Source organism: Convolutriloba macropyga, chromosome 8 (assembly GCF_964194025.1).
Source record: "Convolutriloba macropyga chromosome 8, txConMacr16.3, whole genome shotgun sequence".
Lineage (NCBI taxonomy): Eukaryota > Metazoa > Xenacoelomorpha > Acoela > Convolutidae > Convolutriloba > Convolutriloba macropyga.
This window is the reverse complement of record NC_134475.1, coordinates 47240953-47259438: the sequence shown is the minus strand read 5'-3', so window position 1 is coordinate 47259438 and position 18486 is coordinate 47240953. Positions and strand designations below refer to the sequence as shown.

Here is an 18486-nt window from a genome sequence, read left to right as displayed (position 1 = left end):
CTAACTTCATGTTTGATCTAGTTATGGAAAGTGGGATGGAGAGACCACAATATATAATAGTTGGTTTTGAAAATAATAATGTTAATGAACAAACTCATGATGCAAGTACATTTCATATGATGAATGTTACTGAATGTTATTGTAAGATTTGTAGCGGGTTTTATCCTGAGGATAAAACAAATATTAATTATGGTGAGGCTTTTAAAGAGGCTTTTAATTGTAATGATTATAATGAGGCTTTTAAAGAGATTGTTAGCTTTAATACAGATTATAATTGACTACCACATAATATAAAACCATATATCAATCATAGAACATTCAAAAGCAGTTATAGAATATATGTATTTGATACTAGATATCAAAGTGATCATATAGGTCCAGAACCAATACAACTTAATTTTAAATTTAGTGCTGCAGTTGCCGATGTTATATGTCATGCATTAGTATTAACTAGAAACGTTATTAGTGTGAATAGTGATGGAAATAAGATGGTTGCTATAGTATCATAATTATAATTATAACTATGGCCCTAGTCAATATGTTAAATATATCTCTAGCTATAATCATCTGCGAAGCAGTTCCTGATAATTATAATAATAACTATTTCTTACTTGTCTTAACAAAAACCCCTAGCATAAATAATATCTAGGTTTTTTTATTCTCTAGAGATAAGCCTCCAGCTTCAAGCTTAATCTTAGCCTTAGGCCTAACCTTAGACCTAGGCTTAGGCTTAATAACAACAAAGGGATTATACTTTTTAACTTCCATTATTTTTTATATATAGAAATGATTCTCTTAAATAAGTTCAAAACTAATTCATATTGTGTTGGTGGTGGACATTATAGTGGTACTAATAACATAAGAGGTTTTTTTACTTCAAAAGGTGCTAAGATATTAAAGGGTAATTGTGTTAAATTTAAAACAAATAAGTCAATGACTGTCAGTGATGCAAAAATAGAAGCAGAGGGATTGAAAGATTTCCTTAAAAGTGTTGGTAAAGCTACGGTTAACTTTGGAAAGAAAGTTGCTAATAATCCAGTAAGAGAATTATAAATAGCAAGTAAAATAGGAAGTGCAGCTGCAAGTAGAAACCCTAGAGCTGCTTTATTAGCCACACCTGATTTAATTAAATTTGCAACTACTGGTGAAGGTATAAAGGTAGTACAAAAAGGAAGAGGGTTATACTTAGGTACAAAGAAAATATAATTTAGTTATGGCTAAGACTAAGACTATAGTTTCAGTTAAAACTCTATATCTATCTATCTGCAAAGCCGGTTCCTGGATAAATTTAATATTAATTTTATTATTACTAAAACATTGTTATTACTAAGCACTAATAGCTTTTATCTAAAAAATTCCTTAACTTATTGTTCTTGTTCTTCTTGTATTCTTCATATACCTTGACTAATTCATTATATTCATCATTATCTATTTTATTATCATTCATTGATTCAATATATACTTTATTAAACTTGTTGCTAAACTGTTTACTTAAAATATACATTTGTGAATAATTTATAATTTTCTTTCTTCTTTTAGCATTAATTGTTTTTGATAATGAACCACAAACAGTTGCTGTAGCAAAAGCTTTTGGTATAGAATAAGGTAATCCTATACTTGTCAATGCAACTGATGTTGTTGTTGCCGTTGTTGCTATCGATGAAAATACTATTTCTGTTATCTCAGCTACGTTAATATAATTTTTATATCTACTTAACTTCTTATTATAGTTATTAGTTTCAGTTTCATAATAATTTCTAATATCTTTTATAATGTTAATATTGTTGTTAATTTTATTATTGGCTTGAATCTTTTCTTTTATTAATCGTTCTGATACTGAAGACAGATCTGGATATAGTAATCACTCCCTCGGTGCTGTTGGGTTAGTCACAGCATCGGTTATTTTAATTAGTAAAAATTCTTTCTATTTCTTTCATTATATCTTCTTGATAAAAATCAAAATGCATCTCTAGTCTTGATTTTTCTTTGTTGTCTACTAATGTACTTTTTAAAAGTATAGCAATTATTTATTGTACTATTCTCTTTTTATTCTTTAAAAGGGCTTCATCTATAAAAGAATTAGTCTTTTTATTAACTTCTTTAAATTCTTTTAGCCCAGTAGTAAGCATTTCATTTAGTTGTATGTTAGTGATATTCTGATTAAACTTTTTATTATCAATCCCTAGTTTTAATTGATTATGCCCTTTTCTTAGTTCGGTTATATTTCTACTTAAAAAATCCGTTTTTTTATTAGACGATAATAAGTTATTGTCACATTACTCTTTATTAACAACATCTTTTTCATCTATGGGAGGGTGCACATTTGTAAGTTTATAGGTATCCTTCATGTCAATATTATCATTATCTTCTAGGAATAAAACACGAGCCTTACATACTGTTAAGTTGTTCCCCGATGAGCCAAGAAGTGGCTTCCCCGATTGATGTTTCGCTTGGTTAAATCTATTTCTTGTCATCTTTGTATTTGTTTACAGTAAGAAATGGATCTACCAAGCAGCTGACTGTAGGTCTGTCCAGCGTTGCTGGCTTAGGACCGTAGGTCTATATTTAATGATTCTAAAACTTTATTATTAGATTCAAAATCAAACTCAGATTTTAATAATTCCTGTTCGTAATATTTACCTTCTATTATCTCACCATTCATATCGTCTATCTTATATGTTGGTGGTTGTGTGTTCAAAACTTCATTAACTTTAAGTAGTTCTCTATTCCAATTAGAAATGTATCCCTTAGAGAAGATATTACGTTTATCTGCATTTCTAACGTAATCACCAACTTTAAATTTTGGTGTTGCGTTGTTAGATTTAACATAGTATCTAACTTTATCAGGATTATTAGAAGCATCAACTGGTGTCATATTAATTGTTGAATGAGTGTTATTGATATATGTTATGACTGCATCACTTAGTATATTTACCCAATTACCATCACCATTGATGAACATTGGTTTATTAATTATGTGTAATAATGTTCTATTGAATCGCTCTATAAACACAGCCTTTAAATCACTACAAGTAGAATATAGTTTTGTTTCATATTCTTTAAATATGAAATTATTTTAAAAATACTATTTTAAATACTGTTTTAAAACCTATTTTAAATACTATTTTAAAACCATTAGTTATAGATAAACCAGATTTATTCTTTAATGGAATAGCCCATGCATATTTTGTGAATAAATCTATTACTGTTAAAATAAACTTAAAATTATTATTCTATTTAGTTAGAGATGACTTATCAATTAAATCAGCTGACCATGTTTCATCTTTATATAATGGTATTATTCTTTCTCTTCTAAACCTTGCTATTTGAGGACTGAACATTTCTTTAGCTAAAAGTTGTTGTTGTTGTTTTTCCATCATTATTTATTTACCATAGTTTAAAAAAATAATGTAGTTGCTCTTGATTAATAATGTTCATAGGTAAAAGTTGCTTAGATATATCTAGCATTTCATCATATAATCCATCATGATCAGTTTTTGTTTCCAGTAATAATAATTCTAATCTTTCTATTAAGTTATTTGGGTCGGCTTTGCTAAGACAACTAGCTTCTATTTGTTTATCAGTCTCATAATCAGTTTCCACTTCTTCTTCTTCTTCTTCTTCTTCTTCTTCTACTATCCCTTGTTCATAATCACTAGTATCACGACGATATATTTCATCTTCACTGGAGGTTGGTATTGATATAACATGAGAAGTGGCTAGCAAGCTATTAGCAAGCATTCTTCTTATAACTTTCGATCTATTACTTTTGGTATCTCCTCTTGGTTTATAACCGATATCCCTTAGAAATTGTTTTATTTTGTTTTCATCACCTTTTATATCTCTTTCGGTTACATTAGTAATAAATAAAGCAAAACCCTTAGAAAAATCATAGACTTTACCTTTCATTTTTATACCATCAGGGACTAGGGATACATATACACCATTTGTTTTAAATTTGTTTGAATTTGGATCAATTTATATTAATTCGAATTGTTTATTTGTTTGCTTACCCATTAGTAATAAAATCTCAATCATATCATTGTCTACATCAAATGTTTTACCTCTATTATCTTTTAAACTTACAGGTGAAATAGGTGAGGCTTGATCAGTGAAACTGCTTCTCAGATTATCAAGAAAGCTACTTTGTCTTTGGTGCTCCACACTCTTTAAAGTATTAGTATTGTCCTCGAGTGCTGCTAATGTTTGGTTTTGAAGAGCTTGCATTGCTTCATTGTTTACATTCAAAGTTTTAGTTACTGAATCAAATAGCTCTTTTATTTCACCATAATATTCTTCTTGTTTTAATTTATCTTCTAATCTTTTTCTTCTGTTTTGTTTTTCTAGATTATTTAATTTTGTAAGTGTTTCTAGTTTAATCATTTATTATAATTATAATAAATCATTAATTAGTGTAATTGCAGCTTCAATTAACTGTCTATCATCATTAATGGTTAGTTCTAGAATATTATTAACCAGTAGGTCTTTGTCTCCATCTAATGATGGCTTCTTAATCGGGGAACGGGCTTCGGCGCTTCGCAGATTTTATTTACTAGATCTTTTTTAAAAAGATATAGATTCTCATCATGAGGATAGCTTTTAATATTATTTAAATAAAATCTTTTATCATCAAATGTGCTTAGACTAATCTTACTTGTTTTTGTTGTTCTCGTGTTAACACCAAATTTTGTATTCTACATTCATCTACACTTCTCTCTGTATTATATATTAGTGCCTTGTAATACTCCTCATGTTTAACATTATTACAATTCTTTATTCCTTTTTTTAGTATTCTTAGGATAGTCTTTGAAACTATATGTCTTTGGTGACAGGGCTATAAACTCTTCTATAAATTAACTACCTAATTCATGTTTGAATTTGCCAGGAACTTTATTATTAGTTTTAATTGGAGGTTCGAGATTGGATAAGTCCATGTGTTCATTGTCGACTTTACCCTCGCTAAAACTTAATACAAAACTATCAGTATCCATATAATGAAGTTGTAGATCATTGAGAGATGGTTGAAAAATATTATAGAATACATCATACATGTGTAATTTACTCAATTCTAAGATAGTAACACCTACATATACTGGAATATCATATTCTATTTTTTTCTTTATATATATTCAATTTGGCTATAATCTTTATATCTAGTTAAATTCTTAAATGTTGGTTTACTTATACTTTTCAATATCTTTTCTTCATCATGTAAGAACTTACTTTGAAGGAAGTGTAGGGGATTCATGCACATTCTTCTATATAGTGAATTGTTCATTAATATCCTTACATCTTTTTCTGCTTCAGTTTTAGCTGTTGCTCTTTTATTAGTATTGTCTTGTATATAATCTCTACATATATTATCCTGTTTAAACTTAATTACTCTATGTATTTTAGTTACTTTTACTCCCATCTTAACATAGAACTTTAACATCCTATAATGAACCATATATTCTGTTTTGTTGTTTTGGTCTAAGATTAATTTCTCTGTTTTTGTTTTACTTTTCTCTCTTTCTCGGTATCTCAATTCATTATCATTTATCTCTCTATTATCGGGCATTAATGCTGGTTGCTCTGTTCTATCTTTACATGTATCAGTAAAATTAATTTCGCAAATTATATAATAACTATGATCACTATCATCTGGTGTATTTAATATAGTATCAAGAGTAGTAGTAGTAGTAATAGTAGCAAACTGGAAGTCCTTATAAGGTAGTTCTTGCATCATTGCATAGCCGTATAGGTTGTTTGCATCAATGTACCAGATATTTCTGTAATAGGACTTCATCCCTGTTTCACCATTGTTGACTATCCTATCTCCCATTATACCACATATGCCCCCTCTCTTTGCTTCAACAAAGTCATCTATCATTTGTTTATCTTGTAATGTATCTGATGTTACACCGCTTGACATTAACCAGCAATCAAAACTATAGCCTTCCAGACTTACATAGTGTAGGGGATTGAGCATGATTTGTTTCATACTTAGTTTAACATATTCATTTATGCAATAGTCTAATGTTTCCACATCATTTTTTGAATTCTCTATAGTCAGATCTTTACCAGTCTTATGACTGTTGTCTTTATTGAAGATATCTACTTCTTCTTGTGTTGGTAATTTATTCGAGAGAGAGTATTTGAAGTCTTCTATTTTTAGATTACCTATAACTTCATTATACGAGTCCAAACCAAAGTATTCATATGGATATAATGTTTTAGTTTTACATCCGTATATCTTCGCCATTTGATCTAGAGGCATAGCTAAGAAGTTATGACCATCTAATTATTTAAGACAACCAATGCTAAACATCTTAGACTTACCAGCAGCTAGTAATTCTTATTTTGTCATTTCTACATGAAGTTTTACAATAGGTAAGTAAAGTCGAGCGAACACGATATTTTTTAGATACACCAGTTAAGTGGTCATGCGTGGTATTTTGTTTCTCAAGCCGAAAATTTAGTTGATGCTGACGGATTCTAAGCCACCAGCAATTTTTCTAACAATTAACGGTAACTTGATATTTTGAGGAAAAGAATAAAGAATGAAATTAGTTGTTGTTTTGTTCTTTTTCTTGGTTTTAAGAAGCTTCGATTCGTTAGATTTTGATATTTAGAAAAATAATTGAAAAAATTAGCTGCAGATTTTTCATACCTCGAGGAGAAATCAAAAAGCATCTTATTTGCAAAATTAGTGCTCTGTTTGAATAAATCGAATAAATCGAGAATTGACTTCAATGACCAAAAATATCAAAAACATTTGCATAGAATTCTGTTAGTTCTTTGTTTGATCAAATTGAACTTGTTTGATCTAATTGTGTAAATTAGTTGGTTCCTGTTGTTCTTTTGATACTATTTTTTGCTTGATCGGTTCTATGTCTGACTATTTAACATTTTGTCCTCAAAACAGGTTAAACTGGTAAGACCCAAGGTAATAAAGTCTCTGCTCAGTGCTCTTAGAGCTCCACTGGTTTTAAAATTTACCAAATTTGCTTGTAGAAATATTTGCGATTTGAGAGTCAATTTTAGGAAATTTTTAACCCCTTTCTGGTTCAACTCCACATTATTGTAGCCCGCCTCCATTTTCGCGGACAAATTGAGGCTATGCCTTCCTTGCAATTAAATTACCTACTACCAAAGCCAAACCCAGTCAGTGGAGAGCAATTGACCTTGGAAAGTTTCGTCATCTGTGGTGCATCAAGTCCCGCCTCAAAGAAACCTTTTATGTTCTTGCTATGGTTAGCACTGTGCATGTATAGTGGGCCCTATTCTCGGTACGGTAACACATATGGTGCGTTTATTGCAACTAAGCCTTACAAATATGAGATATCTTTACCAAGTCTTAAAAGATTAGTCTTAAGCAAGATCTTGCACTACAACAGTCATAGACAAGAATCTTGCAAGATCTTTCAGGCAACCGTCGGCTAGGCATTCCATGCGAAATTGGTTTTTTTATGATAATTATCTGTTTACAGATCAGTCCCAACGGAAACCAACAGACCAAGAGGAGGAAGAGGATGAGGACGAGGACGAGTTAAAGAGTGGATTAGGGGGAGAGGGAGAGAAGGAGAAGAAGGACCAATTGGGGGAAGGTGAAGGTGGGGTGACACCTTTGGATAGTTACATGGAGGTGGGAGACAACACTGTCACTGCAGAACAAGAAGGTGCTCCACCCCCAAAACCAACTGGAACGTCTACTGCCAGAGAAGGTAAGTAGATTGATCCTCGTGTTTAGAAACCTGTTTATAAGAAGACCATTTTCGAAAGAAAAAAAGCTATGAAAAGATTTCTGCGTTTGACCCCATTTGTTCAAAGATGGTGCTTACTTGATCAAAAATTGATATACCGAAACTATGGTTAAACAGATATTTTGATGTGTTTTTCAGCACAATGGAAGCATTTCAAAAAATAGCAAAATGTTCCTTAATTTCAGTTAAGAGTACCATATCACCCGTCGCCCAAAAAACATTTATTCTATCCCTCCAAATAATTTGGGAGATAGGAACGATAAGCTTTCCTGAAGAAATTTTGGTAGCTCAATAATGGTGGCCAATCAATATTTTACAGAGGCAAACAAAAATGACATCATTACAATGCCCTTAATTGTGGAAGAAACATTGTTCCATTTCTGATCTCTCAGAAAAAAATCAAACATTTGAACACGTATGATGAATAAAGGGGTTGACTGCGGGTTGAATAGGCAGTACAATTGACAAATTAGGTTCTTTTTGACCCCAATTCATTTGTAACTTACAGTATATGAATAATTTAGATTGTTTTTTCAATAATTTCTAGAGCATAAGAAAAGCAGTGGGTAGCAAGCCTGGGTTTTCAGAAATTACAAATAGTTTAAGTACCGCTTGCATTTGATTTGAGCAATAGGGATCACAATGCTACAAAATTGATCATATTGCTTTCAAAGACAGGAAAACCAGTGAATTCACATTGATGGAAAAACTCGATTGGTGAATTGTTTTAAGCAGCTTATTTGTTTAACATTTTAGTTCAAAAGTTCAGAGAAATTTAAAATGGAACAAAAAACTTTGCCCCATTTTTTTATTTTTGCATTGCTTCCCATATCACAATGCTACAATGCTACAAAATTGGGGCTACCAACGAGATTAATTAGTTTCATGCTGACGATTATGTGTATATAATTTAATCTACAATCGGTGCTGTCATTTTTGAGATGAACAGATTTTGTTTTTCAAAGCAAAAGGCCACTTACATTTTTCGAAGTCTCTTGAAAGGTGCAACATTTTCTTGAACAGTTTTTCATTTTTTACATCTCAGCAGGTGCAACTAAACTACTTTCAAATTGGACCACTACTTGTTTTGAACCAAAATTTTTTTGTGTAAATCTAGCGCGTTAAACATTACGCGAAAGGGGTTAATCATAGCATAGCGGGAAAAGACCTTTTGAGAGTCAACAGCAAACCCTTTTGTTTTAATAATTTATTTTTGTGGCTCAAAACACTGCCGGGCCCATCGCCCGTTTTTTCGTCACCTATAAACCAACTCATTTAAGGGAGTCACTTCTAACAAAACCAAAGCTGCTTCAAAAATGCAATCAACAAATTATTTTTGTTTTGAGGGTTTTGTTTCGGTTGCTCGTTTGTTTGTGTTCATATACTGTTTCTAGATTTGGAATCTTTTATATTCGATATGATTATTTTCTTAGCATTTCTACAATGTAGTTAAAGGTTTCGAAACACATAGCGACTACGCCTTGGCATTATTTACTTATATTCTTTATAAAATGTACAATATGTGTCAAATTATATCAACAATATATTGAATGTGTTGCATTGTCTAGCAAAGTTATCAATGGTAAAGTTGAATGTCTTTTAACAATTGAAAGATATTTTTTTTGTCGAAGAGTTATTATATGTTTCAATGTTGTGTTGTATTGTAATTTGATTATTTTGTATCTTGATATCTACACTCTTGATGTCTTTTGCAGCCAAGATAACAGGAAACATGGTTCCCCTTTTTTGATACTTAGCAAAGTTTCTTCTCCTATGTCTCGCGATGGAAAAAAAATATTTTCAAGCTCAGCTTTTCAAGGCGAACTGTAACCAGCATGACCTTGATTTGTGGCTTACCGCCACAACACAACTCACTGCAAGAAAAACATTTCAATTAATCTTGTTAATAGCCGCCCTCATCTTCTCAGCCGGCTATTATAGCGCTCCTATTTTTTTTTACTTCGTTGAACTTTTTTTCGTTTTACCTTTTTGCCGCTTTTTCGACATTTTGCGTGAAAACTTAGACTTCTCTAGGCTAGTTTCACTCTTCTGTCATTCTGTTCAAAGTCCTTTTGAACAGCAGTTGCTCAGCAAAGCAATTCAAAATGATGAGAGTCAGTATTAAAAAATCAAAGTCGGAAATAGAAACGGGATAAACCCATAAAGCCCATTTTTAGACCGGTACTTGAACTTTGTTCTCATAAGTTTTAGTTACTATCTATAATGCTTATTAGTATTAATACTAGACCCTGTAGCCTCTCACTGAGAGACATGAGTATGTTCAACTACGAAATCACATCAAAATAAATCGCACTTAAAAAAGTTTTTATACAATAATCAATTTTTGTTGATATTTTCTTTTCTTTCAATCCCAATAGAGTTATGGGAATCAACGGCGGCTATCTTTCGGCAACCTACCAGGCATGTTTTTTGGACGTGATTTTAACATTGCTTCACAGCAAGTGTAGCTTCCTTGCTTCTATGAATCCATTGTAGTTTTGATCGTTACCGTTTTTCGAAATGACAACTGGACGTTAGTGGTCAGTACAGGCCCCCAAATTGGGCATGATTGACCGATTTCAGCAAGTGGATTTCACACACAACCTTATTACATTGGTTCTATAGAAAACACTTATGTTCGCTATATTGACTGGGATTGAAATCTTTTGAGGGGATTAATTTGGTATTGTCCACAAACGCGTTTCGGTGAATACACTGACGGATTAGTGTAAGTGTATTTTTATAGGCAAATGTAATTAGATTTGAAGATTTGAGTATTAGATTTCGCTATTTGCGTAAATCAGAATTGGTGGCCCTTGATTATATCAATTAATCTCAATTATGAGAGAAAAAATATTTTTGCATTTAATCATCGATTAAACAGATAAGTGAATTAGAAAAAAATGGAATTAAAGAATGTAAAGTTGCTTCTTCTTGCTTTTTAAAATCCGCTGAGAAAATTCTGTCAGTGACGGCCAATATGCATTGTCAGTCTTGGCCACGAAATGGCTCTAAAAGCCCTTTGTGGACAACACTGGCGGATTAGTGTAAGTGTAGCTCAAGTTTTCGTAAGTAAAATCCACTGTTCCAAAATAAGGGAGAATTTGAACTAAATTAAGGGGTCTGTTTTGACCAGTTATGGATTTCGACAAACACTATCAAAAATAGCATTTGTTTAAATTTTATTGGTTGAGGATCAGAGAAATGGCTTTTAAATTTATTGCTATAGCCTTTAAGTGTTGCCGGAAGCTTAAATCTCATTGTAGATAAAAATTCGAGTGTCATGCAGATGGGGATCACTGTTCTGTTTCAGATCTTGGAACTGCGCGGGATGGTCCTGGAACAGTTCAATTGTCACAAGCAGCTCCAGGCCAATCAGAGCAGTCAGAGAAAGGTTAGCGCGCAAACACAACAATCATAAAACAATTTCCTTGCAACTAAAAAAAAATGTTATGAGGATACTACAAAGACGGGCTGTTTGGGTAAACTTAGAGTATTAGTGGGAAATTTTTTTCAACTACCAAGGTTGAGGCGCAGACCCAAATTGCTTTATGATCAGACCCAATCATGCGCACACCCGTGTGTTCCCAGACCGAAATTACAGGGTCTGGATGGAAGTTCGAGCGCACTACAATCTGGACCATGGTCTGGGGTTGGTCTGATCAGTCAATTTGGTCTGAAAAGTCTGATCATAAACGATTCGAGCGCAATTGGGTCTGATCAAAAATGTTTTCGAACGCAATTGGGTCTGATCAGGGTCCACTTCGGGTGCCTTATTTTTTCATTTTTTTTTTTCATTTTGAGATGTTGGCTCTGCCAAGAGGCAACAATAAAGCAGAGTTCTGACCAAGGACTTATCTAAATTCCGATGGCTCTGATCAGAAAAAGGAGTCCAGCTGATAGCAAATGCCGGTCCCCTTCAGAGGAAATTTTGATTAACTGAAGACCACGATATTTCATATGGAAAGTTGTCTAAACACATCCATTGAGTCAGAAATATACACTAAACGGTACACTAAATAAAATTTGTTCTAAACATTTGGGTTTCGTTTTCTTGAGCAATACTTTTATAATTGGTTTTTCCTTTGATGAATTAAATACCGCAAACATCAGTTTGTATCAAAATGAATATATTTTTAGCAAAATTAAGAGATTTGTTCATAAATAAAATCTTTATCGGATCAGACTATTTGGAGCGCACTTGAGTCTGATCATAACTTCTTCCAGCGCACTTGAGTCTGGCCGTAGTATGATTAAGGTCTGGGCAATGGGCTGAATTTGAGTCTGGACCATGGTACTCTGATCAGAGACCCTCTGTGCCTGGAAAATCTGATGAGAGGTAACTTGGGTCTGGAAAGTCTGATCAGGTTTAATTTCCGTCTGGAAAGTCTGATCAGAGATAATTTTGGTCTGGATAGTCTAATCAGACGCAAAATTGGGTCTGGAACTCAACCTGGGTTGTTCTCACAAATGAAGTGACAAAGCTTTGATGAAAAAAATTCAAAAAATTGTTTGTTTTTGGATTTTGTTTTTATCAACCCATCAAAACAACTTCAAATATCTTTGGTCACACTTTGTTTTCTGTGAGCTGAGCTTTACAACTTTCAAAGCACACCTGAAGAATTTGTTATAACATTTTAGAACAAATGAAAATTTTCTTGGTATAAGCCGTTAGACTCAGAATCACATAAATTACAATCAAAGAAACTTTTAGAATAAAAAACTTTAATTCAAAGGAATATAAGAGCGAAGTAAATATGCACAAGCCTGCTTATTTGTGATTTGCGTTGTAGTTTCTAATTATTTGACCTAGAAATCCCGTTTAAGAAAAAGACTACATCTGTTGCAAAATCTTGAGCCATTCATATCTAAGGAAAACGGAAAAAATTACAACTACAGCCTGACACGTTGAGGAGACCGGCTTCATCATCGTTTTCAGAAAGTGATCCAAAAAAATCAGATAAATAGAATACAGACAAGAAGGTTTATCACCAGCTATGTTTCGCACCAGAAGTATTTACGAGAATATTTCGCTATGACTTAAAAACAAGAATTCTGAGTTCAAACAATTTGTTTTATTTATGCAGAATTCACCTCGCGTTTAACCATTACATTGTTCAGAACAGTTTCTTTTAACTATAATCTCGGGCGAAATGGTAAGTAACAATGTTCTAAAAAAATTAAGATTAACCAGACCTGTTTCGCACCAGACCTGTTTCAACCTCTAAGCAAAAACTCGAAAGCCAAAAGAGATGTGCCAAACTTTCCGACGTGTAATAGGATTGAAGATGAAAAAGAACCACGGCAATATCGAAAGTTTATAGCTTATTTTACAAAAGTGGTCTAAAATTGCCTTTAGGTGTTCTATTTTGGTTGTAATTGTGGTTACAAAACTCAACATACTTCAACTTCTAAAATGAAAAACTATTCATTCAACACTGCAAGAATTTTAGTGTGAAAATAACGACATATATTTAGCATTCACACCGAATAGCATTGGCTCTAATATTTTGTTGCCCTAATTGGCTGTCTCTTAAGAAACAATTTATCGGTTCAAACAATTTGTTTCACTTTTTGCTAACTTGACCTCGCTATTACTCACTATGATTTCAGATATCTTTAATTGAAACAAAATCTCTATATAGTCAAAACAGTAAGTGAGATAAGTCAAGAATAAAACGGTAATTTATGACTTGTGGAAAAAAGAAAATTTTATAGAAAAGTATAACGTTTTTTTTAAAAAAAAAAACAAGGACAAGACATAAAAAGATATCAAAAAAACTCAATTAAAACTTTGTTAATTTTGTTTTCCTTCGGGTCGGCAGGCAAATTGACCATTATGAACAAATCAGACAAAAAATTCCCTTCACAAAGTCAGAGAAGTAAAAACATTATAACATTAAAAGAGCAATCAGTACTTCTGTTGTTAAAGTAATGCGAGTCAAAAAATATCCAGGAAAACATCCAATTAGCGAGCACCCAGTTTCAACAGTGAACAGTAGAAATTACGCATTCACGATTTGGAGCTGGTGAAGAAACTGTCATGGTCATTTAAGAAAATAACGAGATACATTTAACAATCTCGGAAAATTTGAAATGTTAATGTCTCTTAAACTTTGCAAGTTTTGAGAAACACGCGCATAAAAACAGCTGAAAATTTTTAAACACACGCAAAATTGATCAAACATTAAGAAAATTGAAAACTTTTCGAATACTTTAAACATTAACGTACTTTAGCTTACATCACAAACATATCTACCTCGATAGATAGACAATTTCCTGAATTTGCAAATGGTACCGATATGTCAAAAACTCAAAAAACAGCAATATGACAACACTTCATGCTCAAAAACGGAATTTGTTGCTTTCAAGTCAGGTATTTCCAACGAAATAGGTAAGAGTCATTTTTTGAGAAGTCAGCGCCAAAAGTTTTACAAAATTCAATCGTAAATAAGTTCCATTCTACAAAACAATCGCAAATCCTTGGCTTGCAAAAAATGTCTGAATTGCAAGCATTTGCGCAGCTTATGCATTAAAGAGGAAGCAGAGAGGAAATATAAAAATATTTTATAAAAAAACTTGATTGTAGTGCCGAAAAAATTGGAACTGAGAGAATTGACGGAAACAGATGACAAAACGTTTTGTTCTCCATTCCCTTAAAAGACCAGAATGCCATTAGATTTCCAATTTTGATTCTTAATCTTTTCATTTATATGATAATAATGAAAATTTTAGACTTTTGTATTAAACTTTTGCAAAAAAAAAACTAATAACCGCTGGTTCTGTTTCAGAGACCAATTGCTCGCACCAGCCATCCTCTTGACTTTTGTAGTTGCTTATCCAAAGCATTTTTCAATTAAACATTCAAGAGATCTCTTTCTGTGCATGTATAAATTATGATTAGTCCGACCCATCTTAATGGGTGAGGAACTAGATACACAAAGGGGCAATTTTGGGCCGATAGCTGGAATCATCGCAGAAACGTGTAAATGGCATTAATAGAATACCCGTGCAGCGTAATTTTTAGAATAAAAAATTTTGAACTTCATTTTATGCAAGGAGCTATCGAGGTTTAAAATTCTGTGAACATTTGAAAATTTCAGTTGTTTTTGGTCTTGATTGCCATTATATTGTTCAGAAATGCTTGAATGAATTCTAATCTCCAAAAAAGCGAACCAGTCAGTGAAACTGTTACCAACACAAATAAGATGAAGAGAGTACAAACAAGGAGGTTTGGCATCGGCTGTGTTTCGCACCAGACCTGTTTCAACCTCTAAGCAAAAACCCAAAAACCTGAAGATATAGTAAAATTTTTGACGTGTAATAGGGTTGAAACTGAAAAAGAACCACGGCAATATCAAAAGTTTAAAGCTTTTCATACAAAAGTGGTCTAAAATTTTCATTAGTTGTTCTATTTTGGTTGTAATTGTGGTTACAAAGCTAAACATACTTCAACTTCTAAAATAAAAAAATTTTTATTTTTTTAACACTGCCAGAATTTTATCATAAAAAGAACGATATATTTAGCATTCACGCCAAATACCATTTGCTCTAATAATTTGTTGCCATAATTAACTGTATCTTAGGAAACGATTTATCAGTTCAAAACAATTGGTTTGGCTAACTTGACCTGGCTGTTGCTTACTATGTATTCAGAAACGTTCAATGAAACTTAATCTCTATTTAGTCGAACCAGTGAGTGAGATACATCAAGATCAAAACTGTTAAATTTTGACTTGTAAAAAATAAAAAATGTGATAGAAAATTATAACAGTTTTTAGAAACAAAAACTAGGGCAAGCCGTAAGAAGATATCCGAAGAATTAATTGAAAACTTTGACCATTTAGTTTCTGCTCTGATCAGCAGAAATACCAACCATTAGGCATAAAACAGACAAAAAATTCCATCACAAAGCCGGAGAAGAAAAACATCAAACGAACATTCAGTACTCCTGGTGTTAAGCTAATGCAAGTCAAAAATATCCATGAATGCATCCAATTAGCCAGCACACATGTTCTAGAGTGAACAATATAAATGATACATAGGCGATTTGTATCTGGTAAAGAAACTGTTATTATCATTTCCAAAGTACAGAGGTTTGTTTAATAGCCGCCCTCATCTTCTCAGCCGGCAATTATAGCGCTCCTATTTTTTTTACAATTCAAAGAATTTGAATTGTATTGGGGCGCTGTCTTTTTTTTTAAGATCTGTTCACACATTTTCATGATTTTTGAAGTCAAATTGGAGTAGTGATTTTGGTCACGCCGAAACAGGAAATGGAGCGAAAAAGCGAGTGGTTTTGCGGCGTGAATTTTTTTCGCTCTAATTTTAAAGTAGAGTGCGAAAATGGTGTTTGAACAAAAATTCGGTTTTTCGGTAGTGGTTTTTTGTTCACAGGCGGCAATTTCACTCTGAGTTTTACTGTTTTTTCGATTTTTTGGATCGGATTTTTTTTCTAAATGGTCTCCCAATCAATTCAACAGCTCATTCTAGGCCTAGTTTTTTGTTTGAATTAAATTTTCATTTCTCGCTAGTGGTTTTTTTTGTTCACATGCGGCATTTTGACATTGATTTTTTGTTTTTTTTTTTTTTAATTTTTTGATCTGATTTTTTTAAAATGGTTTTCTCAATTCACTCATAGTCCATTCTAGGTATAGTTTTTCTGTTTAGTCAATGAAAATTCTTTGAATTGTACGTCAGGACTTGTCCTGCTATGTTTTTTACTTCGTCGAATAAAAAAATGTTTCGCTTTACTTCATTTTGCCGCCTTTTCAACATTTTGTGTGAAATCTTTTTGACTTCTCTAGGCTAGTTTCTCTCTTCTCTCATTCTGCTAAAAGTGATTTTGAACATCAGTTGCTCAGCAAAGCAATTCAAAATGAACAGAGTCAGTATGAAAAATTGAAGTCAGAAATAGAAACGGGATAAACCCATAAAGCCCAATTTTAGATGCCCACTATTTGAACGTCGTTCCTATAACTCTTAGTTACCATCTCTAATGCTTATTGGTATTGATAGTAGCCCCTGTAGCCTCTCTCTGAGAAACAGAAGTACGTTATCTTCAACTACGAAATGCCATCAAAATAAATCGGACTTAAAAAAACGGAGTTTGTTGCTTTCAGGTCAATTGTTGCCAACAAAATTAGTAAACGTCCTTTTTTGAAACAAAAAAATGTTTTACAAATTCACTCTTTCAAAAAGTAGAGTTAAACAAAACTATCACAAATCCTTGGTTTTCTAAAGAGGTCTGAGTTTCAAGCATTTGCGCAGATTATGGCATTAAGGGAGAGCAGACAGGAAGAATGAAAATTAATTTTTAAACATCTCATTGTAGAGCTGAAAAAACTAGAGCTGAATTGACGGACACAGATGACAATACGTTTTGTTCTGCGTTATTTTGAAAGACCATAATGCCAACAATTAGATTTCGAATTTTGATTCTTAATCGTTTTGTTTATATGATCAGAACAAAAATTTTAGACTTTTGTATTAAACTTTTGCAAAAAAAAAACTAATAACCGCTGGTTCTGTTTCAGAGACCAATTGCTCGCACCAGCCATCCTCTTGACTTTTGTAGTTGCTTATCCAAAGCATTTTTCAATTAAACATTCAAGAGATCTCTTTCTGTGCATGTATAAATTATGATTAGTCCGACCCATCTTAATGGGTGAGGAACTAGATACACAAAGGGGCAATTTTGGGCCGATAGCTGGAATCATCGCAGAAACGTGTAAATGGCATTAATAGAATACCCGTGCAGCGTAATTTTTAGAATAAAAAATTTTGAACTTCATTTTATGCAAGGAGCTATCGAGGTTTAAAATTCTGTGAACATTTGAAAATTTCAGTTGTTTTTGGTCTTGATTGCCATTATATTGTTCAGAAATGCTTGAATGAATTCTAATCTCCAAAAAAGCGAACCAGTCAGTGAAACTGTTACCAACACAAATAAGATGAAGAGAGTACAAACAAGGAGGTTTGGCATCGGCTGTGTTTCGCACCAGACCTGTTTCAACCTCTAAGCAAAAACCCAAAAACCTGAAGATATAGTAAAATTTTTGACGTGTAATAGGGTTGAAACTGAAAAAGAACCACGGCAATATCAAAAGTTTAAAGCTTTTCATACAAAAGTGGTCTAAAATTTTCATTAGTTGTTCTATTTTGGTTGTAATTGTGGTTACAAAGCTAAACATACTTCAACTTCTAAAATAAAAAAATTTTTATTTTTTTAACACTGCCAGAATTTTATCATAAAAAGAACGATATATTTAGCATTCACGCCAAATACCATTTGCTCTAATAATTTGTTGCCATAATTAACTGTATCTTAGGAAACGATTTATCAGTTCAAAACAATTGGTTTGGCTAACTTGACCTGGCTGTTGCTTACTATGTATTCAGAAACGTTCAATGAAACTTAATCTCTATTTAGTCGAACCAGTGAGTGAGATACATCAAGATCAAAACTGTTAAATTTTGACTTGTAAAAAATAAAAAATGTGATAGAAAATTATAACAGTTTTTAGAAACAAAAACTAGGGCAAGCCGTAAGAAGATATCCGAAGAATTAATTGAAAACTTTGACCATTTAGTTTCTGCTCTGATCAGCAGAAATACCAACCATTAGGCATAAAACAGACAAAAAATTCCATCACAAAGCCGGAGAAGAAAAACATCAAACGAACATTCAGTACTCCTGGTGTTAAGCTAATGCAAGTCAAAAATATCCATGAATGCATCC

General features: G+C 32.5%; 1 protein-coding gene across 1 annotated transcript in view; it reads left to right on the top strand.

The window, feature by feature from the left end:
* Nucleotides 1-3430: 3430 nt before the first annotated feature.
* The window catches only part of LOC142345078 (uncharacterized), a 73954-nt gene continuing 58898 nt past the window's right edge, over nt 3431-18486 (top strand). The window contains exons 1-3 of the mRNA XM_075397162.1: nt 3431-3440; nt 7473-7706; nt 11059-11139. Coding sequence (XP_075253277.1) covers nt 3431-3440; nt 7473-7706; nt 11059-11139 — 325 coding nt within the window. The remainder of the gene's footprint in view (nt 3441-7472; nt 7707-11058; nt 11140-18486) is intronic.